Consider the following 23,789-nt stretch of genomic DNA (forward strand, 5'->3'; position numbering starts at 1 on the left):
GCTTCGTTAATGTTTGTAACGCACGCGAGCCCTCGGGCTGGACAGCGCGGGAGAGGAACGAGTACTTCACGCTCGGTTTGCAGGCGGCGGGGCGCAGCTGGAGCCCTTGCAGGGCCGGGAGCAGCGCTGCAGGGAGGGCGGCTGCCGCTTTCCCCAGCAGCCCAGCACAAGGCAGTTGCGGGGCCTGGGATCATTTGTTTTTATTCACCATTTCTTATGCTCTTTGTATCTGAAATCAATGTGAGGTTTGACCGTGCCGGCCGGGGCCCGCTCCGCTGAGCGCGGGTGCCAGGCTGAGGCTGTCGGGGACGACGGCGGAGGGGTTCCTGCCCCCGCAGCCTCGGCCCTGTGCTCCGGACGGGAGCTGCCGTCCTCGGGGGCCACCCTTGGGTTCTCCCAGTTCTCTACTAAGATTTAATTTACTCGTCATGGGCTTTAATGAACGGAGCTGGGGCCCGTGCCGCCCCAGCTGATGTACTGGAGCGGGGTGTGCGCGGGCGCCGGGCGGCTGTGGGCGAAAAGCACAAGGGCGAGGGGCCGTGGGGGCTCGTGGCCACCTCCAGCCGTGGGGCCGGAGGCCGTTTTCGCCTCCCGGAGCCTCAGGCTCCGCTCCGCCGGGCTGCGGTGGGTGAGCCGGCGCGGGGCCCGCCGCGGCCTGCGTTCACTCAGAACCTTTCATCTTCATTTCACTTGCTTGAGGTTGTCACTATTATTTGACCAGTGTTTGTTTCTTTTGGCCTGTATAATGGGCAGTATGGTTTTCCCTTCCAGCAGGTTTAAAAAAAAAAAAAAAAGAAAAAAAAAAAAGACTAAGCTATTGTCTAAATGGTTCCGAACTAGTGTGATATTGGGATACTTCAGTGGCTGTTATGTGATACTGGATCTTTTTACAACATAGATTAAAGACAATAAAAAGGGATAGAGTAGTAACCGCCTCGCTCCTCTTCATTCTTTTTTTTCTATTCATTTTTGTTTCAATAGCGGAGTAAACAGCTGCTTGTTTTCCTGCTCCTTTTCCCGGGCCGGGGAAGCGCTCGGGTGGGAGAGGCCGGGTTGCGCGAGATGGAGGAGCCTCACGGCTGCGCTGGCCCTGCGAGCGCCCGAGCTCCCGCGGCGCCTGCGTTTGGGGTCTGGCGGGCAGGGGCTGCGGCGGCCGCGGGCAGGCGGAGGCTGCGTGAGGGCGCTGGGTGCGGCTGCAGTTAAAGCCTTCAGGAGCCAGAGGGGAGCTGGGGGGTCCCGGGGGGTCTTACAGCGGCCGTCGGGGCGCAGAGGCAGCCGGGAGCACCCGAGCGCGGCCCGGTGCTGCTGCTGCCCTGGGGGGGACCACGGCAGCCCTGGGGCGGCGGGGACGGGCGCTGGGTGCTGCCGCTCTGGGCACGGGGACGTGGGCGAAGGCTCCCCGGACAAAACCCTGTAAGGGCCTGGTGGTTCGGGCTCTCGGGCCAGGTCCTGGGCACTGAGCCTGAGCCAAGGTAGAAAACCTTTCTGCCCCGCTTCAGTCGCAGCCGTGTACGGGACCTCGGGCTTCCCCTGGCGCCCGGCTCAGCCGCTGCTCCCAGAGGAGCCAGAAGGGAGAAACCGCGGCCGGTGCCACGGCAAACTCTGTGTGTGCCTGGGCTCTGCCCGGCTCCCCCCAGCAGCCACCCAGGGCCGGTGGTGGCCACGGGGAGGTGGCAGGCCCGTGCCTGGTGTGAGCCCAGCAACGCCCTCCCCGCTGAGCCCAGGCCGGAGGAGCGAAGCCAGGGACGGGGCAAGGTTCCAGTGGTTGATGGCACTGGAGACAAGAGAATGGCTCCTTCGTGCTCCCCTCGGCCAGCAGGAGGCCATGGGGGTCCCTGGGCTGCGCCCACCCCCAGCCTTCCCACACCCCCCACCACAAACGCACGCCCAAGCGGAGGAGGAACACCTAGAAGCTTTATTTCAACCCTTTACAATAGGAAGAATCACAACATCAAATCAGGAAATGTTGCTAAGGAGACGACGGCCGTGCAGCCCCGGCAGCAGGGCGAGACAGAGCGGCAGCCGCAAAGCGGGAGGAATGCGCTCCCAGGCCGGAGGGGCTCTGCCCCGGCCCCTGCCCACAGAGCGCTCGGCCCTCGCACCGTGCGCTCGCCCCCCGCCCCGGCTGCGCCCCCCCCCCCGGGCAGCGCGGTGCCCCCGCAGGCTCACCCTATGACACAAAATAGTAACACTACGTCACGTTTAGAGAACACGCTACACGCTGCTCACGCCTCACGGCAGCCTGGTGAGGCAAGTAGTATCAGCCCCACCTTGCAGATGGGGAAACTGAGGCCGAGAGGTTCAGTGACTTCCCGAGACCACGGAGGGAGCCGGGATCGTGCCCCTCGTCTCCAGCCCCCCCGTCCTCTCGGCCGCCCCCTCCTCGTAGTCACCCCCCACGATGCCGTTACTCGTTGTACCTATGTTATGGGGTAAGCGAAGCTGCAGGCAGTGCTGAATGCTGGGGTGGGACGATCACAACGGGTGCAAGACAGGAGCCTCGTGTCCGATCGCTCGCTCTAGACCCCAGCTGGTGGCCAGCGAGGCTCCTGTGAGAGGGAGCGCTGAAAGGCAACCGCTTGCTCTAGCTGGAATTGCGGTGGCGAGGCGGGAGGACAGACGGAGCACGCGGTCCGTTGCTGCCTCCCATAGCAGTTTCCCACCCCGCGCGCAGGCTGCCCCGGGCCAGGAGGGCTTTTGGGTGCCCAGAGGCTGCTGCCCTCCCGGCAGCTACGGCTGCTCGGCCCTTTGCAGGGACAGCACTGACCAGCCCTGAGCAGCTCAGGAGGGGCTCGGCTGTTCCCCCCACACGTGGGGAGGACACAGGAGCCCCCGGCCCCCAGAGATGTCACCGACATCAAGCTCCTGCCGCCTTCCAAGAAAACGAGAAATTCTGCCTAAACGACACCAACACGGGGGGGTCCTGGAGCCCCACTCGCGCACCGGTACCACGTGGGGACGACAGCGAGGGTCAGCATAGAAAACTACATTCAGTTTGGGGTCGGGCCGCCGCCCCAAGGGGAGGCATGCGCTGGGGCAGCAGCAAAGCCGCCGCCACCGCTCCCGGCCTCCTGCTCCTGTAGCCTCAAGCCCGCAAACTTGGTTACGTGAATGTACTTTAACAGTAGAAAAAAGCCCCAAAGTAACTGTGTATGCCACTGATATGCAGGGAGAGACCAGGCTGCAGCTGAGCAGCCCGGGCCGCGGGGAAGCCTCCTGGCCGCCCGAGCACAGGGCTCCCTCCCAGCCCTTCCTGCCGCACCGCAGCCCCACCGCGTTCTCAGACACCGCCACGCCAACGCTCACCCCGACCGTGAGCGCAGGCAAGGTCTTTGCTGAGCATCTTGCCCGAGGCAGGAGCAGGCTCCGGCGCGCCTGGCGCTCGAGCGCTGCCCACGCTGCCGCCGTGCCCCATCCAGCGGGGACCGAGCCCACCGGTGCCTCTCCCAGCCCACCGAAGCCCCCAGGCCGCTCTGGCCACCCCAGCCCTCCCCTCTCCCCCACCAGCAGCATCACACCAAGCGCAGCTGCGGAGACCGCCAGGACCCACGCGAGGACAGGAACGGGTACAGTCACGTTGCAGCTAATTCAGACTCCCTTTTTCCCAGGCGAACGCGCTCGCTGTCTCTAGCCCTAGCTCAAGCCTCCGGCAAACCCAGCCCCTTCCCCTGCTCTGCCCAGCAGCTCCTCTGCAGTCGTCATTTAAGGTCTCGCCGCTCACCAGCTCACTCCCACCTCTCCAGATCGGAAAGTAAAGTCATTTTCACCACACATGGATCCCTTCCCAGGCTAGCAATATGTACAGCCATGTCCTTAAAACAGAAGGAAAAAAAACATATCCATATTAAAAAGGAAGCTGTCCTAGAAAAACCACACCAAGTGTATCTGGATTTAGTTTGTCAGCAGAACACAGGCACAACACGTGTTAGAGAAGTGGCACAGAAGCAGAGGGCGGTGGGTTAGCGCTCAGCTGAACCGCGGGAGTCTGGGAAGGGCTGCGCGCGTCCAGACAGGCCTGAACGCCGCCACGACCGTGTGCCGATACGAAAGCCTCAGCCGAGACTGCCGAGCGGTCAATAAATCAGATAAAAGCAGCGCAGGGGGAGAAGGTGGCGTTACTGTCCCTTCGCAGGGTGCCAGGGGTTTGCTTGCCTTTATTTTTGCAATCTCAGAAGATAAAGTGCAATGTTGCCGCTTGCCTTCCTCCCGCAGCTCCTAACTAAGGCCGGGACCCGGCTGCCTCCCTCCGCCCGGGCACCCGGGGCAGAGCAGCAAGGGGAACGCGACATCTCAGCGTCTACCTCCTCTTTGGTTAACCACGAACGCCACCGGACCTTGCCGAGCCCGCGGCCGCACCCCGGCCGCAGCCCACCGGCACGACCTTTCCCGCTCCGCCGCCGGGCCGGCCAGCCCGGAGGCCGGCTTCGGCCCTTGACTTTCGCGTGCGGGGAAGCGGAGCTCCGCGCACACCCTGCGGGCGCAGCGCCCGCCTGCCCTGACCCGCAGCAGAGCGACGTTATTGCTTGGGGAAGCGCAGCCCCTGCCTTCTCCTGCGGCGGGGATCAGCCCCTCGCCTCGGCCCCTCGCCTCCAAACTTCCCCTCGATTCAAGTGCTGGGAAAAGATAAAAAACCCCACAACCCAAGACTGACAAGATGAAGCTGGTGTTTAGAATTTAGCAGTAAGAGAAAGAAGGAAGCGTCAGCGAAGGGGCAGTGATATATACCGGAGGGCGGCATGCAGGTGCACGGGTGGTCGGAGGCAGCACCCAGGACCGGCTGGAGGGTTTCCGAGCACCGGGCCACAGCTCTGCTCTCTCGAGAAATGAGGTTTCCAACCCCAGCCCGGAGCTGGAGGCAGCATCGGCCGCTGCAGCCCCTTCCCCGCTCCAGCTTTTCTCTGGGCAGAGCCGGGCAGCGTCGGGAGAGCGGGCGGCCCGGGGCCTTGGTGCTGGCCGGCCCAGGGCCGAGGCCACGCAGCAGCACACGGCTCGGACCCGTCCCTGGTTCGGGGTGAGAGGGACGTGGCATGGACAGGAGCGGGAAGGCGGGAGGAGAGGGAGGAGGAGGAGGAGGAGGAGGAGGAGGAGGAGGAGGAGGAAGGGAAGCACTGGGAGGTTCCTAGGGTATATATAACCGCCCCTTTCAGGTGCAAATCTGCATTGCTTATTTAAATTTGTCTCCAGAGGAAAAAGCACTTATGAAACTAGCAGACGACTTTGATGCAAACTAGTACATTTTAATGCCATTTTATTAGAAATCATGCAAACTTTAATATAAAAAATACAAGTGCAATAAGAATCTTTGTGTGTAAATACAGATTCCGGGTTATCGTGTCATTGTCGGCTTCCCAAAGAAGTATTCCCACAAGCACGAGAAGCTGCAGGCTTCCCTCTGTCCCCTCCTTGAACAGCCCCCCCTCAGCACGCGCCTGGTTCAGTTCACTTTGATCCCAGTGTTTTGTTATTCTGCCTTTTCTTTTTTTTTTCCATTTTTTTGCTTTAAATTAGTTTGACGACCCAAGAACGCTTTTTTTTTTTTTTTTTTTAATTTATTTACATTTCATTTCTTTAGTGTCATTTGCAACACGAAACGAGGAGCTCGCACCTCCCAGAGTAGGTAAATCTCCTTCCTAGTCAGAGCTGCAACTCCCTGGCATCAGAAACCTGCCTCCCCTGCCCCGGCCAGGGCTCGCCTCCCTCCCGGCCCCCCGCAGACCTGCCGCTGCCCCTGCCGCACGCCCGGGGGAGAGGTGGCCGTTCCCGCCTTCCCCGCCTCGGCCTCCCGCCAGCCGTGCTCGGCCCGACGCTGCGGTTCCCCGCACCTCGGCCTCTGCTAAACCACCACGCACGCACACCACAGACCTGCTTTTGCCTCGGAACTCACGGCCCGCGCTAACCTGCAACTCCACCGCGAAAGCAGCCTCCTGCTCCTCCAGACCTCAGACCCTGGCCCAAAAAACCGCTAAATCCCAGGGCTTCGGCTACGCAAGCTAATAAATAAACCGCCTTTGCCTTGCTAACGCGCAGAAGGTCCTAGGAAGCCCCCGGGGCCGGCGGTTTGGCCCTACAGGAGGTTTTCCGAGCATCGATTCAACACGTCTCGTTGCAGTCAACACAGGCTTCATCTGATCTGTTACAGCAAGTTTTCCTTTAACACAGCCTTGTGCCTTTCACGTCAGACATGGCTTAATCCCATGAATTTGCTCCATCGTTTTAAAATATTAAAAAAACAAAACAAAACAACAACAAAAAAGTTACAATTGCTGGATATGTCAATAAGAAGCCAGCACTGCAGCAGCGGTTAATGTCTCTACTCTCCTACGGTTAGGAAAAGAAGGAAAGAGAAAAGGAAACTTAGCATGGGTTTGTAGCACGATAAATCATCAACACGTCGTCACAAAGAATAAAAGGTTAAAGTCAACAGTTAAAACAGCCTAACGTGTGTGTATAATATATATCATCATCAAACAGGATCAGCAGAAACTGAAGCGGCAAGGAGGAAAAGGTTGGGTTTTTTTTTTCTCTCAGAAAAGACAGAAAGATCACAGCTTATCCCTATTAACTCTGGCCTGGCTTCAGCCACCAGCAGCGTAGGCGTGCTCCTACCCAGCCACCCGCCGCCCAGGCTCCGGGCAGCGAGACGCAGCCTGGAAGTCACTAGATGCCCGTCCCCAGAACGTGACACTAACACTCAAGTATCCTTAAAAGCAAAAGGGACAAGGCGCGGAGAGGGAAGGACGCCCTTTCCAGGGACCCCCAGAGCCCGGCACGCTCGGGCAGGGGCGAGCCTCCAGGACGCTTCGAGGAGTCAGCGCGGCCGAAAGGGACGCTAGCCCTGCTAAACGCTGTCCCCTTCCCACCTAAAGCCAGACGCCGGGTTAAGAGAGCCAAGCTGCGTTACTCTGGGGAGCAGGTGGGAGACGGGGCTGGGAGGGGTCACAAGCCTTGCTGAGAAAGCGCTGCAAGGGGAGCTGGCTGTTGCAGCGGTGACAAGGAGGCGACTGAGCCCAGGCTCTCGCTGACGGATGTGCTACGCCAGGGGGAAGTGCTGCTGGAAAGGTTGGGGGGTTTGGAGACGACGATTTCCGCTCCGTGGTCTGTTCGAGCCTTGGCCTTCTCACGGAACGTCAGCTTGTGAGATTCAATCTGCAGCGACACAAGGGCAGGTGAGAAGGGGAAGGGCAGGAGGAGGAAAGAGGAGGAGAGAGGGGACAGGAGGGGGAATGGAAGACGATACCATAATGTCATCATTAGATGCCTGGAAAATAAAAGGCAATTTTCTGAATTAAAAAAAGGCAGACAAACCCTACAGACATCGCTACAAACAGTTCAACGTTCCGATTACAGCGGTGTGACCAGTGCCCGGGGGCTGCTCTGCCCTGCTGCAGTGCTCTCCCCACCCCACCCGGCAGAGTGCGTAGAGAGAAGGCGCAGGCACTTACTTGTTTCTTGTATCTGAGTCTCGAAGCTCTGAATTTCCCTTTGGTCACCACCGCTCAGGGCAGTGGGCACCGCCGGCCCTACGCCATTCTCCCGCATCTCACTGCCTGCCTGGGCCGCTGTCACCTCTCCGTTCTGAGGGGCTGGCGGGAGCTGCCCTGGCTCCACGCTCCCCTCAGCCTACAATGAGACAACGGGGTGGGGAGGACGACAGGGACGAGTCAATAGAAGATGGGGGTGCAGGGGGGTGAAGTGCGGGTTCCCGGAGCCCCCTCTGCCCTCCCCAGCTGCCGAGACACAAGCAGGGACGAGGGGGTGTTTGGAAGCGGGAAGCAGCCCCTCCGCTCCCTGGGAAGCCGCCATCCTGACCAGCTTTGCAGCTTCTCACAGCGCTTCGGTCCCCGCAGACCCATCGGCCCCGCGCTGCTCCCCGCCAGCTCATCCGAGCACGGCTGCCGCGTCTCTGACCACAGGGTCCGGAGCTCAGCACCCTCTCCCCAAACGCCTGTAACGCCCTGGTGATGGAGGACGGCCGAGGCAAAGGCAGACCAAGGCACGTTGACGGGACTAAAGCGGAGCACTACGGGGTCAAAAGCAAGCGGGTGGTTTGGGTACATCGCAGTGAAGCAGCCTCCATTATTTGGGGACACATTTATACTCCAGACCCTAATGATACACAGCGGATCCCAAACCAGGTGCACAAAGGACCTCATCCTCACTTGATTCTGGTGCTGGACTACAAAGTGGGAGTGCAGTCTTTAGAGAAGACTCTGTGCTGGTCTGTTCTCCTATCGTAGCTGGTCATCCCACCTGGAGTCACCAACTTCTACTTGCCTTAGAGAAGAGCTAAGTCCTACTGCTGCTAGAGAAGAGCCTAACATGCTGGTGGGAGCCTGCCGAGAGTTACGCAGAGTTGCTGGAAAGACATTCAGGCACCACCAACGCTGCGGGGCACGGCAAGCCGAGAAGATGCCACGCTGGACCAGCCCGGCTGCGGGAACCCATCCAGGCAGGACATCCCCTTGCTGCCACGTTCCGTCGGGAGCAGTACGGGGAGAGGGTGGCACCCTCCAGCCCAAAGCAGCTCTGCTCTTACCCCGTGCCCTTGCCCCACGAAGTCTTCTCCAGGGGGAATAAGGCTGCTGAGCTCTTCTCAAGACCAAGTCAGGCCCTCTCCCTGCAGCCCAGGCAGCGACGCGAGACAGCCACGGGCTGCCTCTGCACCTGCCTCCTCACCAAGCAGCAAAACCACCCGGCCTTCCTTCTGGGGCCCAAGTTCCCACCCATGAACTGACAGCAGCACTGGTATCTCGGTGCTTCTGCAGGAGCCACGGGGCTCGGGTGATCCCCGCACCGCCGTGAGAGCCACCGAGGGCAGCGGAGCAAGAGCAGGCAGCCCTCTTGGATGCGTGGGCCAGCCCCGAAGGGCCACCCGCCCCTGCTCTGACGACAGCGCGGGCTGAGATCTGCGGGAGGCAACAGGGAAAGGATTCGGTCTCTGTATCGCAAGGCTAAATATCAGAGCCCAAAAAATACTGGAGGAGAGCGTCATCGACAAAGACTCTTTGCACCCATGGAGATGGGGGAAAAATATTTTAAAAAAAAATCAGACTAATTCTGAACAGGTAAGGTTTTACAACTTCAGTGAAAACCCGAGCTACCAGCAAATAGCACTGGTGTAGGGCCTAGACACCCAATAAACTGGAACGGGCAGGCACCGCTACAGAACGTTCCCTATCGCTCCCAGCACACCAGCAGCTTCTCTAGTTCCTTTCGGCTTTTCGCTGACCCCGATTTGACAGGCTGAATACATAAAGGACTGGGGACAGGAGAGTCCTGACGTGTCCCCAGCAAATACTCTGGCAGTCACCTCTTGCCTCGTTTTAATGGGGATGATTAAGCACATACTAAATATACTTGTGAATTCTGCTGCGTGATCTGCTCTTTAGGACAGGGATTATTTCTTTCAAATCCACGGGGCATTTAGCACAATAGCTCAACCCGGCTGAACTCTAAACCCTTCCACAACACAAAAGTGCTGAAACAAAACAATGCTGGGACAATCAAGGGAACTCAGTGTTTAGAAGGGGTTTCTTCCCCACCGTGTCTATCCTGCTGGGGGCAAAGCCTAAGTCATATTTTAACAGTTCTGATGCTGGAGCACAGGGTTGTTTTCTCCACTTCCAGTGCTAGCAGCCAATTCAGAAGCAGCGGTGTTTTACGTAAAAGCCCCCAGCACCGGTGACGACCTAAACACAACCCGCAGCGCCGCTCTGATTGTTACGTGGCGCGAGAGGTCAAGCCCACGCATCCCTCACGCGGCCGTTCAAGCGGGGGTACTTTCCCTCCCCTAAGCCAGACCTGCAATTTGCAGAGCTGAGGCTGGGGGCAGTTTATGCTCTCACGGGGAGAAGCGCCGAATCACAGCAATGAGAGCCCAACAATCTTTTCTTATCCTCACAGAAAGGGCCTTTGGGCTGGGCTGCAGTGCAGGCTACGGGCTGAAAACTGCTCCCAAGAGCTGCAAGGTGCTGTCTCCCAGCACAGAGCGCCTCGCTCTCACCAGCTTTACTGGGGGCAAAGAAAGGAGGAAGGGCCGGAGGCAGCTTCTCTGCTGGGCTGATAGCTTACAGAGCGATCCCTGCTCTCCGATTCTTCGAGGAAGGATGCAGACAGGCAGTACGAGCCCTCTGCGTAACACCTAGCAGGAGCCCATCCACGCAGGCCACAGAGCTGGTTCATAGCGCTCTCCTTTTCAACTCATACTTACTCCTGGGGTTGACAACAGAGGCCACAGAAATAAGCAGATGGCTATAAAAGGCTGGGGGTGGAGAAGCTGCACTACATCAACAGCAGGACAAGGAGAACAACCAAATTTAAACCCTACCCTGCTGTGCCAGAGCTTGCTGCACCCACCTTCACGGTTCCTCCTGCTGGTGAGTGTCCCACGTTGTCCAGAGAACCCACTTTGGCTTGGGCCTTCTCCTTGAAGTTCAGCTTCTGGTTCTCAATTTTGACATCTCCTCCCCCTAGAACGAGATTGTGTAGGAGTTTATTAATGCCTCCAGAACGGTCACACCTGAGATCTGTCCCCTTCCCAGCCCCACCAAGGAACCACTGGGGACACAACGCACTTTGGAGGAGGGACATGACCAAGTAACACATTTAGTGCCTCAGTCTCTCTCCAGTTAAGGTTCAGTTTAAAAACCAGTAAGACCAAAGCCGGTGATCTCCACCTGCGCAGGCCAAGCAAGACTGCAAGCAAGCAGGGCTGCAGAGCAAAGCCCCGGAGGTGCCCTCAGGCGGGGAGCTCCACACGTCCGGACAGACGGGCCGGATGATATCCGCATGCCAACTGCCTCTGCTCATGGATGCGTCTCCCCCAGCAAGAGGTGTGAAATGCCACTTCCACCCGATCCCACGCTGGTGCGCTTCTGACGGCTAACGCCAGCTGCCCGCTCCTATCCCGCTCCCTCGCCAAGGGCTCCGCCAGCTCAGCCCATCTGCGTAGTCGTCGGCGCCGGGACATGTTCTGCTCCTTTTCGTTATCTGCCTTCCTTCGCTCGTTATCTGTTCCCGCTTCTACTCCATCGCTGGCAGTTGTGCGACTGCCTGGACCGACAGCTCCTCCCCGACACACAGACCCCGTGCCACTGCTTGAGCTGCTCAGGAGGCAGCCGTGCCGGCAGGGAGAAGCCAAGCGCGGGAACTGGATGGGCACTTCAGGTGCCGGAGAACATGAAGGTCAGAAAAACAACTCTAGATTTCTAGCAAGATTTTCCTAGCTTTAGAATACTGCAGTTCCCATTAATATTTACGGCTGTATATGCAGTCCGTATTCCAGCAGGTTTCTCAAAAACCCCTAAGTATTGCTAAGCACAACTTCGCTTCCCAGTGACACCATTGAATACTCAGTCCTCAGCACTTTGGGAGCTTGGCATGGCCAATGACGGAAGCCAACTGCTTCGGTCTAACAAAATCAGTTAAAACATCCGACAACAGATAATTCTGGATGGATTATTCTGCTTTAATCTGCCCTGGACAAGGGCAGTTATTGTCGCGCACAGCTTGTTATTACAGGGCACTGAATAAACAGAGGTCATGTTTGTGGCACCACGTTCTCAAAGCGGGAGCACGGTTTGAGGCACTGAACCGTGGTGCTCGGGGTACAAGGTTGAACTGCTTTCAACCTAACGGGCTGGCAGAAAGGGCGCAGAAAGCTCCCAGGGGCAGACAAAGACAAGCTTGTAGTAGTTGTTTTCAGCTTTGGTCAGTGGACTTGTCCCTCGTGCATGGATGTTTGATGGCCAGGGGTTTTCCTGGGCAGATAACCGTCCTCGGACACAGACAAACCAGCAGAAGTCGGTGAACTGACCATACCTTAGGATGCTACAAAGGTACGGCTCAAACAACCTGCCCACAGCCCCAGTGCCTCGACCTCGAGACTCGCGGTGCTCCAGCTGAGCGGGGGCCGGTCAGCGCTTGGCTAGGAAACCTGAGATTCGCAGGAATTCGCGCAGAGCAATCGCTGTGTTCTCAGCGGGGAGCAAACAATTCCTGCACGCTCATCCCGCAGTACGTCATTAAAGCGCCAAAAGTGTTTTATACAAGGCAGGAGCTGCTACTGAACTGAAGGCTAAAAAGACCCTTCTATCTGCTTTGAAGAACCGGAGGGAAGTTACTTTATCCTTCCACAGCACACATGTTCAGAGAGCCCCAAAGCCCTCTGTAAGCATGGATGAAGCTTCCAGACTATAATAGTATCCACTATTTTTTTTTTTTCCAAATGGGGAGGAAAAAAGATAAGATAACTGAGTCGAAGCAGTGGGTTATCTTCACAGGTAAGATGAAATCCCACATCTCCTAAGCCCCTTCTCCGCTGATGAAACCACCAGGAATTGCTCAGAAGCTGGTCCGTACTTCTAGAAACACTCCCTGAAAGCAACAAACCCCTTAAACTATTCCAGTCGCAATCCAGGACTATATTTAAACGACTTGCAATATCTGAGACAAATCATGAGGAAACGGTAAAATTTCTACCTGGCTTGTGCTTGATATTTGCTTTAGAGCCACACTTCGAGGACACTTTGGAAAGGTCAACTTTCTTGTTCTGGATCTGCACCTAGAGAGGCAAAAAGAAACAACTCAACACAAAGAAACATCTCCTGTGCATCTGGAGGCCAGCGGGCCACCTCAAACAGCAGGTCATGCGTAACGAACCCGCAGCCCTTTTCTACCCCATGATTTTCTCCTGTCGCTTTCCCAGCCGCTGCATGCAGACGCTACAGCGGGCTTCAGCATTGTTTAAGGGCCTGCACCAGCCAGGAGTGGTTAATGTGAGCAGACAGAAATTGAGACCGGATAAAACTAAAGCAGAAGAAATGCTTTTTCCAGTATTATTTCCTTTAACCTCGTTCTACCAGTGACTTGATACTGGCATAGAAAGCCTTCAATGAAAAAAGTGTTCGGTGATGCAATCATGAAATCACGAGCTATTCATAACTCAGGAAATTACCTTCTTCCAAGTCATTGAGCCAAATATTCTAGCATGCTGTTTGTGGACCTCGGCTTGAATTTGGGGCGAAGTGTCTTCTCTGGGGTAGGACAGAGGTGGAGTCAACGTCACAGGTTTTGTGGTTTTGCTCAAAAAACATTTCATCTCCGACACCTGGACCAAGCGCATTGTACAGAGCCCCGTTTCTGACATCGTTAAAATTCCTCCTGCAGCTCCAGGAGGATGAAAAATTCCTCTGTTCCAGAATGAACTTCTTGTCTAACTCCTTGGAGATCTTTCATTTCGTACAAACACAGGATAATTTATACCAGAAGGAACTTATGGTCATCTGGTCTAACCCCTACTAAGTTGACATTATAACTTTCCCTGGGAAAAATCTGGGGTGTTTTTGGTAGTAATGTGAAGAGGATCACCTCTCCCAGTCGTGTCAGCAACCACCAGCTGGCACCTACGTGCACAGAGCGTTCTGCTGTAGATCGCCTCGCAGAGAAAATGAAAATCTTTCTTTTTGAATGCGACAAGAAATCATTCACTTACAAGCTACTCTAAAAGCTTATCGAGAATGATCGTGATAATTTGCAACACATCTTTTTCAGGAAGCATGACTCCTCCTAGCACTTGCGAAGAGGGATGAGTCAAAGCCCTGTTGCCTTGTTTGCTCGGAACGAGTAGAACGGCACAGTTCGGCCTCCTGCTACGCTGTTCCACGTTCTTGTACCCTGACTCAGTGGCACCAGACGCTCCGAAAAGGTGAGATCATGGCCACTGTATTTGATTTTCTTGGGGGCTGCTAGTAAAGTTACTACAGCTTTTATGAGCACTTGTTTGCTTGGAACTGGAATAAAACTAAATCTATTTCACAGAATGCATTTTAAGATAACAACGTTTGCTATCAGCTAGGGTAGGCATACCCAGTTGACTCCTCATGATCTCACTCCTCATGATTTCACCTTTCATCCACACAATTATACCCAAATGGAAGCGTGTTTCTGGTGAGATTCCCAACGTTAGTTGGTTTGAGTTTGCAATGGGAGACACGTTTAAAGGCTTGGGCTTGCATTTACAAATACTCAGACTCTGGTGCCAGAAATAAACTTTAGATCTGAAAGCTTGATACAGAGGCTCAGATGGGAAGCGTGATCCTCATCTCTCTTTAGATTTTCTCTCTCTGACCATTTCCCAATCCCTCTAAACAGGTCAAGCCAAAGGGCAGAGAAACATATGTACCTTCCCAATCACCTCGTTATATCTTCAACGACGTGTACACTACCTGCACTTTGTAAAAGCTGCCTCTTTACTGTTGCTGTCTTCAAAAAGAGAGGGGGGAAACACACACAAAAAACACAACAAAAGCTTTTACCCAGGAAACCTAACTATGTTTGTGTCAAGGTATTTCTGGCAAATGTAACGTGAGTAGGAACATCTACTGCTTTTGAACAAATCTTCTTGGGTATCTTGGAGGGGAGAAGAAATTCTCTCCGTGTACAGAAGGCAAAACGGGTACCCAAACAGAGCGTACCAGGCTAGGAACCACTCCACTCTGGTAGGATGTCCATCACTTCTACCAGAGCAGCCCTAAGGCTGAATCACAATTTGCTGCTAACCACAGCTCTTGTCCACAGGATTCCTAAAAGCTTTAACTGAACCACAGACCAGAACAAGGGGCTTTCCAGACATCCCCATCAGCAATGAGGTTCAGGAATTAAACGTGGGGAAGTCCTCTATCAGAAGCGATCACTGTAACTATTTGAACAAGAAAACATCTTGGAAGAGGACACTAATATTACGGTGCCCCAAAGGGAGCGAGCAGATATAAAAATGAATATTTATAGGAAGCCAGACTGGCCGCTGCGCCTCATCTACGCACATCGGTACAGGCAGCGCTGGGGCTGGGGCGTTGGGTGGCTGGGAACGGCTGCCTGCAGCTGGTCTGGGGGCATTTGGAACCTGGAAATAAGCAGCACTTCATTCTCAAAGCAAAAAGCTTAAGTAGGTGAGCAAGGAGAAAAAGTGCAGTGGTAAACGAGAGTGTGGAAGAAGAGAAAAAGAACGCAGGCTCACACGTGTCCCCTAGAGCTGGGAATGTCCCCAGGACAGGACAGCAAAGAAGAAAGGACAGGTTTGGTAGAAGTAGAAGAGTTCACCAATGTAGTTAAGCAAGCAAGAAAAACATCCCCCACATTTAAAGCACATTTCTGCTGGCCTCAAAAAACAGAAAAGTGTGTGTGAGACTCGTTGTCCACTAAAGGGCTGTACAAGGTAAGAGTGGCAAAATTAAAGTGGCTTATAAAATCCAGCTCCTTTGCGTGCACGAGGAGTTAAGTTACAACAGCTGCTCTTTAACAGTAAAGCCAAAGGGACTTCTGCCACAGAACCTGATTACGTACGAACAGTCTGTTCCAAACGTGGGTGACAAAACCAGATGAAATATGCAGTAGGAACAGAAATACGCATAGCTAAAAAAAATATTACGAGGGCACCTAACTGACATGATGGTCTCAACATCAGTTCTTTCTTTCTACGGCACAGAGAATTCTCCTGCATGAGGATTTCTACGGGAAGCTCCATACACGCATGTATGCACTCCTACAAACATGGGGTAAGTCACGGAAATATCACATCAGAACGGCAAATCCCACCACTGGTGAGAATCCCAAACGGGAGGGCAAGGAGGGCAGCAGGGATGCGTGTCCAGCGACTCTCAGCGGGGAGTCAGGCGTAGCTCAGCGAACACCGCATCTGTGACTTCAACATCCCTCTCTTACCATCTTGGCAACCAACCTGCAGGGAGCAAGCTTGTTAAGAACCCAGATTTGGTTGCCTCTTGCAAAGATTTAAGGAAGAATTGGTCACGTAAAGGTTCAGCCAGCTAGCCAAATACGCATACGTTTCCCAAGAACAGCGGCCACAGCAGTCTGCACCGTAGTCAGACCTATGCAGCGTTTGCATCCGCTGAACCAGACATGGAAGAGAACACGCTGACCATGCAGCAACAGTAAGTCTGGCCCCAGAAACTGCATATTTACACCTTGAGCACTACACGAAGCAAGGACCCAGGGAGTTTCACTGATGCTGGCACTCGGGCCCAGAGCAAGCGTCTCAAGATGTGAGAGCTGGACAGCTCTCCTCAGGAAGCCGGCATATTTAAACACCAATGGAAAACACTTCCTTGGGCTTAAGTACTTCAGCGTCTTTTTGAAACCATCCAGTCTTTGCATTTCTGCAGGCTACCCCTAGTACAAACAGCCTAGCATAGATTCGTTAAGGTAGTACAGATTTGCCCACAAGGAAACAAGCCTGCCAAACTATAGTCACGTTTTCAAAAGCCTTAGTATCTAAATAGTTAACTTGGGGTTTTTGCCAGACACTTTCAGGATATAATACACCAAACCAAGTACACAGACGTTACAAGATTAGCTTTCTATTTTAATAAGCTCAACTCTGCTGCCAGAGATACCAGTAGCCTTTAAATTTAGAAATTAATCGCAGCTCAAAGATTAAGTCCTAGAGTCTTTTCCTCCTCCTTTTTCAAAGTCTCCCTCTTTGTGAAACAAGAAGTGCAATTAATCTGACGCAGGCTTGCTCTATTGGCCGGCGAAGCGTAACAGGCACTCCTAGGCCACCGTCCACTTCATCTAAAAAAAATCAGACATCTAAAATGGGTCAGAGGACTGATGCGGTGCCTCCATCGACCGCAGAGGGAATCCATGGTGAACTAACTCCTGGGGTCAACGATGTGCACATCCTACATTTGGTCATGAATACCTCGTAAACCATGCGAGAAATAGGTCAGGTGCATTTGTAGTACTATGAAACAAAACACACGCGTTCAACCTGGCATCCCCTTGGGGGGGGGGGAATTCTCCAGCCTACATTATTTCCAGAAGCCCTGAAACTCTGCCACACCTTTCTGCCTGAAACACAGCATTCGTAAGACTGACATATAAAAACATAGTACAAGAGAAGGAGTTAGTAGAAAGACAACTTGCCCAGAGCCCATACTTACATTCCCACCTCCAGGGACATGCTTAATATTGTCCTTGGAACCACACTTGGACTGAACATGGCTGTAGTTCGCTTTTTTGGAGACTATCTGGACCTGGAATGTTACAGAATGGAAAACAACACAAGGGAAGAGGACTGGTTAGAGTTGTCATACGGCAGGCTGGAGCGGACGCTCTAACACGGTGGATAAACAAGGAGTTGTGTTAAACTCAATCCAACTTTAGTACTAGGTGTGAAAGCAACTAAGGAGGAGAGTGAGAAAAGAGTGAACGAAACAAGAGGCTGCACAGACAGTGTTAGTGCGAGAGCGTCAGCGCTACCGTGAAGACCGCTCCTCCGTCTACCCCACGGGTTCGCACCAGCGGCGGGCGCCGGCCTGCCAGAAGGGCCGAGTTCATCCCTGTCCCCCGCGAAGCTCCCGGGAGCGCTGCCGCCGGGTGGGGAGAGCCAGCTCAGCTGCCTCCTTCCTCCACGGATCAAAGCCACGGGGCCACCGCTTCCAACAGCGCTAGGAACCGCTCGGCGTCCGCACCTTATTGCCGCTCGCCTGGGTTGACTCCGGTAACATCTATCAAAACCTCTGGGCAGTAAAGCCCGGTCTGAGAAATAATTCTCCCGATGAAGGTTGTCACACCTTCAGTTAAATTTTGAGAGTCTTATGTTAACTAAATCGCTTCTCCTTTAAACTAAAACGATGTGGACTTTTTCAAAATACAAAAGGAGTATGCTAAGTGAGCTTGTACTCACAACGGCAGTAACGGAGTTAGAGTAACAGGCCCGTGTTTACAAAGGTTAGTCACGACACGTGTTTAGTCTGGGGGTTATTTAACACAGCACAAAACGTGGCAGAAGCTGTATCTAGGGTACTTTCTAGAAAGAGGTGACGAATTCGAAGCACAAAAGGAATCACCACAACATTCTCGCTTTAGCAGGTTCCCAAAAGCTCCTTAGTTCAGAAAGGCTGGATTCAGTGCAACAGCAGCTCTGAACACGTACTTGTGCCATGGCGGTTTCTAATGGTTTACTGACTTCTCTAGAGGTACAAATCCCGTCCGTTCATTAACAGGCTCTGCCTGATAATATCTGAATTAAACCAGCACTCCTGCCTCACTCCCCATCCGCTTGCGCTGAAGTAAGTGTCACGAGAGCTTCGGAGCACCCATCGAACGGTGACCGCCTAGTGCATGGAGTTAGAGAGGTTTGATACTACTGGGCCGGGAACGTTGCAGGAAAGATGTTAAGTCCTTAATATTCTGCAGTCGTAAGGAAAGCAAGCAGCGCTGAACTAAAGCGCTCTCTTCCCAGTTACAAACCAGTGCTGTGTACAAAGACCTGGTCTCAAGGGAAACCTCGGACTCAAAGTTAGGCCTATCTACCCAAAGGTGAAAACGGAGGACTCTGAACACATTTACATTTACAGCAGGCATGGAGAAGATACCTACGATAGTGATCTCCAAACGTGTCTAACGGAGAACACCCCGGGGTTTACGAGAAAGAATCGGAAAAGTGTCTGTGCAACGAAGAGTGACACTGACAGGAGAAAGCAGAAGAGCTGAAGAGAAGGGAAAGTGACTCAAAATGGAAATGTTTTCCTTCGCCTCCCACCGAGAAAAGTCTGAAATAAACTCACTTTCCCATTGGGCTGTTTTGGGGCACCCTCTTTTGATACGGTTGTTTTAGTAGTAGCCATTTTAGAGACCGCATTGGGTTCAGACTTTCGTGCAGCAGCGGCTGATTCTGGCTTTTTCTCTATTTTCCCCTAGATGGAGACAAATGGATGATTTCAACCAGCAAAAGCAGAAGTGTGGGCAGGAGAGTACGGGAACACAAGCTACCCAGATAAACTTAGGCACAGATTACCCAGGAGAACTTCTTGCATGCCGTAGTGCTCAGGCAAAGTATAATCCCGTGCCCAGGAACGATAAAACTAAGGGGGCGGAGGGGAAGCAACATCGCTCGGACACGGGATGAAGTAGGCACCCTGGGGTCACAAAGCAATAAAAAGATCTCCATTTCTCCAAAAGCTCCTAGGTGCCCTTCATCGGCATCTCATCAGTTCCCCAGTGGTCACGATGGCAGGTCTCCAGGTGACCCCAGTACATTATATTCTGCCAAAAAATTAAACTCAATGTTTTCGTAACCCCGGAGCAGCACAGGACCACCTCCTTCACGTGGAGGACGTTATACAGACCGCAGAGGCAAACACATCCACTGGCTGATTCGCTTTGCCCTCGAGCTCTGCTGGGTGCAGACACACTGAGCATTTCTGATTTCGCTGACCTGACTCAGGCTTTGAGATCAACAGCCGATTTAGTTTTTTACTGATCAAATGCAGGTGCGCCTAGCTAATCCAGCTAAGCAGAAAACTGAATGAAAATTTACAGGTTTTTAAGAAAAAAAAAAAAATCAGCAACTACCCAAGAATATCCATTCTTCTGCTAATCTAGATCCAGATACGTGCGGCAGAACTTGCATTTTTTGGGGGTCAGCACAAATCCTATATTTCACTAAGCTACCAGCAACAGAATGGTAAACAACCCCTCCCCGGCACTCCTAAGGCATTCCCATACTCTAAAAACATCCCAGCATAAATAAGACTATGAAAAGGACAATTTTCTTAAAAGTACAATTGTTAGGGTTTAACAATTCTATGAAAATATTCAGAAGATAAAGGACAGTACAATGAAATGTAAAAATAAATTCCCTTAAACTGACACAATAATCCCGTAAGCTAAAAAGCTCTGCCATCCTCAGAACCCCAGCAGCCTGAAATAAGAGGACAACCTTAGGTGTTCTTTTTGACCAGCTGGCGGGCGGCTTTCTGAGCTTCTCTGGGGTTTCAAGCCACAACACGCAGCACAGGGAAGGGTCACCCTCCCGCTCGCCTCAGGGTTTGTCTGCAGACTTGGTCTGTCATTTCCAGAAACTCTGCTTTGGGGAGTGCAAGTTTCTGTCCTCCAGCCCTCTGAGCTCCGAGGACTGCACTCCGATACCGTACAACTAAGACACTCTTAACTCTTGAAGAACAAATCCATGCTGCATCGATGCTGTCTGTGACGTACAGCACCGCAGCCCAAGAACGCCCTCGACTTTAACGTGCCTGAGAGGAGATGAAGGCTCCCAGGGTGAAATGTGCTCTCTTGGCATCAGATTCAAGTTATATGCCGAGTTATTCATTACTGCAGACCTGCAGCAAAGATAAGCGGGCAAATTTGTTCCACTTTGTGGAAATTAAAGCCCTCTGACTACGGGCAGGCTGCTAACACATTTGGTCAGGTAGATATTCACAGTGAAAGTGTAATTTAAGACCATTACTGATTGAGAGCCTCGAGTTACATCGAAGTACGTGCTTTTCCCTATGGCTCATTCAACACTACCCTCTTCTTTTCTTGTGGCCACCAGGAGTGACCCAAAGAACAGCGTGTGTAGACCCATTTCATAGCGGCTTTAGGCCTGACAAGTTGACCAAAGTCCCCGTTCCTAGACCTGGGAAAGGTGCTGCGGAACTTGCTCCTGAATCCAGATTTCCTGCATCGTAGTACGTTATTCCACCTTCTGCACCATTCAGCAGATTCAATTCCGCTATTCAAAGGCAAAGTTTTGGAATATAGAGAAGGTTTTGAGCTTTCAGTACCAACTAGTTTCTGTGTCAAGATGTACGACAGGAAAACAGAACCACGGAGTTTTGAATTCCTGTACGTATGCCAGTAAACGCCATGAAGGCTCTTAAGGCGGATTCCTTCTGTACACTGCTATCGCTGCCTTGTTAATGCCTTGTGCGTAAACCAAGAACCCAGAGGAGCTCTGCAGAGCATAAATGAGAAGAGCAGTGAGGACACAGCCACCAAAATTAGCAAAGAGCACCCATAATGCTTAAGAGCTATGGTTTCAAAGCACCTATTGTTATCAAATTTGAAGAAACTCACCTTTCCTCCACCAGGCTGATGTTTAATATTATCTGTTGATCCAATTTTGGAACGTACATTTTTCAGATCTGGAGCAGAAACGCTGCTGGTCGGGCGAGGTGGCTTGGAAACAGTGCTGGGTTTAGCCGGAGCCTTAGCAGTTGGTTTTTTAGCATCTGCGGTTGCGGTTGAGGTTGCGGTGGGTTTGGTTGCAGCAGGCTTGGTTTTGGGACGACTGGTGGCTACTCCAGGTAAAGTAGGTGCGCTGGAGGCGGTGGTAGACGGAGTGGTGGCACTACTTTTTACTGCGTTTCCAGTAGCGCTCTTAGGGCGGCTCAAGTCTGCTACAATTATCACAGCGATAGTTGGAGGGAAGGGGGAAAAAGACGGGTCAGAGGCCATTTATACAAACTTCCTCGGAGTCCTAAAGACGTGCAGTGGCCTGCTTACTAAACACAGCCCGGAACACGGAGGATTTGATTTAGATGGAAGCTGAACAAGGTTACCTGATGGTGACTTCGCAGAGGTCTTCTTGGCATCCGCGGGCTTTGCATCAGTCTTGATAGCTGCCCAACACAAAACAGAGGGGTAAGTATGTCAGCGCGGGAGCCACCGATGAGGAGCCTGGGATCCCGGCCCAGCCTCCCCTGGAGGGCAGGGGCCCCCCGCAGCTCCTCACGTACCGATGGTCCTCTTTACCCATTTCTAACGTGCTGCTTGAAATAAAGCATCTCACGAATTAACCGCTCCCTTTGAACCCCTGGCTGAGGCGGTCCTCATCCTAACGGCAAAACTCAGTCATGTTTTCCAGCAAAAGGATCAACTCACCGTTCAGTGATGCCACACACCTGGGGTATGGTTTGCATGTTGGTTTTTTCTTAAAATAACCTCCTGAATCTGACAGCACTCACTAACGTTATTTTAATCCCGTCCCAATTTCATTTCTTAAAAAAACAAACAAAAAAGCCCCCTAAAGCTCCTTTCTTTACTAAATAGTAAAAGCAAACCCACCTTTGTCCATGTATAACCTTGGTATTATTGCTAGATCAGTTCTAACCAATGCCGGTTTTCTTGCACAGAAGTTATTGCACATATTTTGGTCCCTATTGTAATTGTATAAAACCAAAAATCAATCACTAAACTGGACGCCGCCTGTGGGCAAACCCCAGTGATCATGACCTGATTACATTCCCCATAGACAGGGGACAGTCTGGACCAGGAACGCATCGGTGTTTCTCAAAGCAGAATAAAGCCATACACAAAGCTGAGCAAGGAAAAAACCACAGACTGAAAAATATAAACAGAGCCTTATTTTAAAGAGCTCTTTGATAATGAAATTCCAGCTTTTTTACTATCAGTGACAGACAACTTTGGCTAAAATCTGCTTCATTTCAATAGCCAACGGAAGGCAACATTAAAAACAAACACCAAATTGAAATAATCTAAGCTTGAAATTATGAAAACCCCCATCTTCTAACATTTAATTTCCATTAACAGTCTTAGATTTTTAGATAAACTCAAGTAGCTGGCAGGGCATTTCATGGAACGCCAATATAGAAAAGAGCGAGCAAAAGCGGCAGGTAACTATAGGCCAAGTTCGTCTGGATCACTCCATCCAGACTTTGCTAAAAACCATTCAATTCAACACCACAGATAAGATACTAGCTAATGAGATGAAACACATTTGGATAATTTAATAAAGCCTAAAGGACAGATATATAATTAATACTGAACACTTCAGAAAAGGTCCTGTCGAACCAACCTAATCTCATTCCTTGAGCCCACAACTTCAACTGGGAAAACCGCACGGACAGAACAGGCTCAGTTTTGTATGAAGGCAAGAGGACTGATATGTTACATTGATATATAAAAGATTCGTTATTGCTACTCGTGTGAGTGGGGAGCCAAATGCTGGCACACTTTTGTCTGTGCATTGGCACGCGATGCTGAAAATCCAGAGAATGATAAAGCTACTGGGAAAATGGTCTATAATGACAGTCCAAGACGATGACCTGAAAGACAGAGAGGTGGTCTTGTACAAATATAAGAGTCATTTTTACAGGGAGGGGGGAGGAACTGGAAAAAAAAAACCAAACCCCCAAAAAGTCAAGCACCGCATGGCCCGTGGCTCTCATTTAGTTGAGAAAGTGACTGACATTTAATACCTGAAAAAGTGAAACCACAGAATTGCAAAACAAGCCACTAGTCACACATTTTTAAACAGTGAGAAGAAACTAAACGAAACATTTGAGCAAGCCACAAGGAAGTAAGGGTCGCTGTCTTTTGAACCCAAAAAGCAATGGCAGATGTCCTCCTGAAATATCATCTTTAGCCAGAAACGGATTATCCGTCTCAGTGCTAGGTAACGAGAAACTGAACTGCGATCAGAAGAGATCCCGGTCTCTCCGTCACCCACATCTATGGATCCAGCTGAAGTCGCACACGCCCCACCTAAACGGAATCCTTAGCGTTTGGCTCATTGCGATTCCCCTTCAGGCCCCACAACACTCTTCGTCCTCTATCACACCCTTGCCTTCTCCTCTTCCAAAACAGGACTCCCCTCTTTTACTGTTCACGGCTCCTCTGCGCATTTCCAGATCCAGACAAAACCGCTTTCGCTCCTGATGGAGTTTCTCCAGCTGACCTCATCTCTCCCTCGCCCACCCAGTTCTCCCTGTGCCTTGGCAGTGTCCCACCACCCTCGCTGGTGCAGAAGCCTCTTCCTCTGTACATCTTGCCGCTTGGAACAACCTTCCTGCATCTCCGCATCATCGACTCCATCTCTTTTCAAATGTCATCAGAAAACACTTCTTTGTTTGTGTCTCAATTTTGGAAGGAGGAATTAACTGAACTCATTAAAACGTATTAGGCATCCGGGGCTACGGTTTGCATAAAAGACCACACAAAATGAGTTTTACAAGGAC

At 52.4% G+C, this 23,789-nt stretch overlaps 1 protein-coding gene across 17 annotated transcripts in view; it reads right to left on the reverse strand.

Moving 5' to 3' along the window:
- Positions 1-1,900: 1,900 nt before the first annotated feature.
- Positions 1,901-23,789, reverse strand: part of MAP4 (microtubule associated protein 4) — a 171,635-nt gene continuing 149,746 nt past the window's right edge. For 11 of the 17 annotated variants that reach the window (XM_087732482.1, XM_087732475.1, XM_087732492.1 and 8 more), the window contains 7 exons: positions 21,372-21,431; positions 20,887-21,209; positions 18,591-18,719; positions 16,962-17,054; positions 12,481-12,562; positions 10,357-10,469; positions 1,901-7,146 (listed from right to left, as the gene is read on the reverse strand). In XM_087732482.1, the coding sequence (XP_087588608.1) occupies positions 6,937-7,146; positions 10,357-10,469; positions 12,481-12,562; positions 16,962-17,054; positions 18,591-18,719; positions 20,887-21,209; positions 21,372-21,431 (1,010 nt within the window). In that variant the 3' untranslated portion in view covers positions 1,901-6,936. Of the gene's footprint in view, positions 7,147-7,237; positions 7,259-7,442; positions 7,621-10,356; positions 10,470-12,480; positions 12,563-16,961; positions 17,055-18,590; positions 18,720-20,886; positions 21,210-21,371; positions 21,432-23,789 lie in introns of all 17 variants that reach the window. The other 6 variants (XM_087732430.1, XM_087732521.1, XM_087732398.1 and 3 more) reach the window with 5 other exon arrangements.

Source organism: Nipponia nippon, unplaced genomic scaffold (genome assembly GCF_047370975.1).
Source record: "Nipponia nippon isolate SJK-2023a ecotype South Korea unplaced genomic scaffold, ASM4737097v1 scaffold_1, whole genome shotgun sequence".
NCBI lineage: Eukaryota > Metazoa > Chordata > Aves > Pelecaniformes > Threskiornithidae > Nipponia > Nipponia nippon.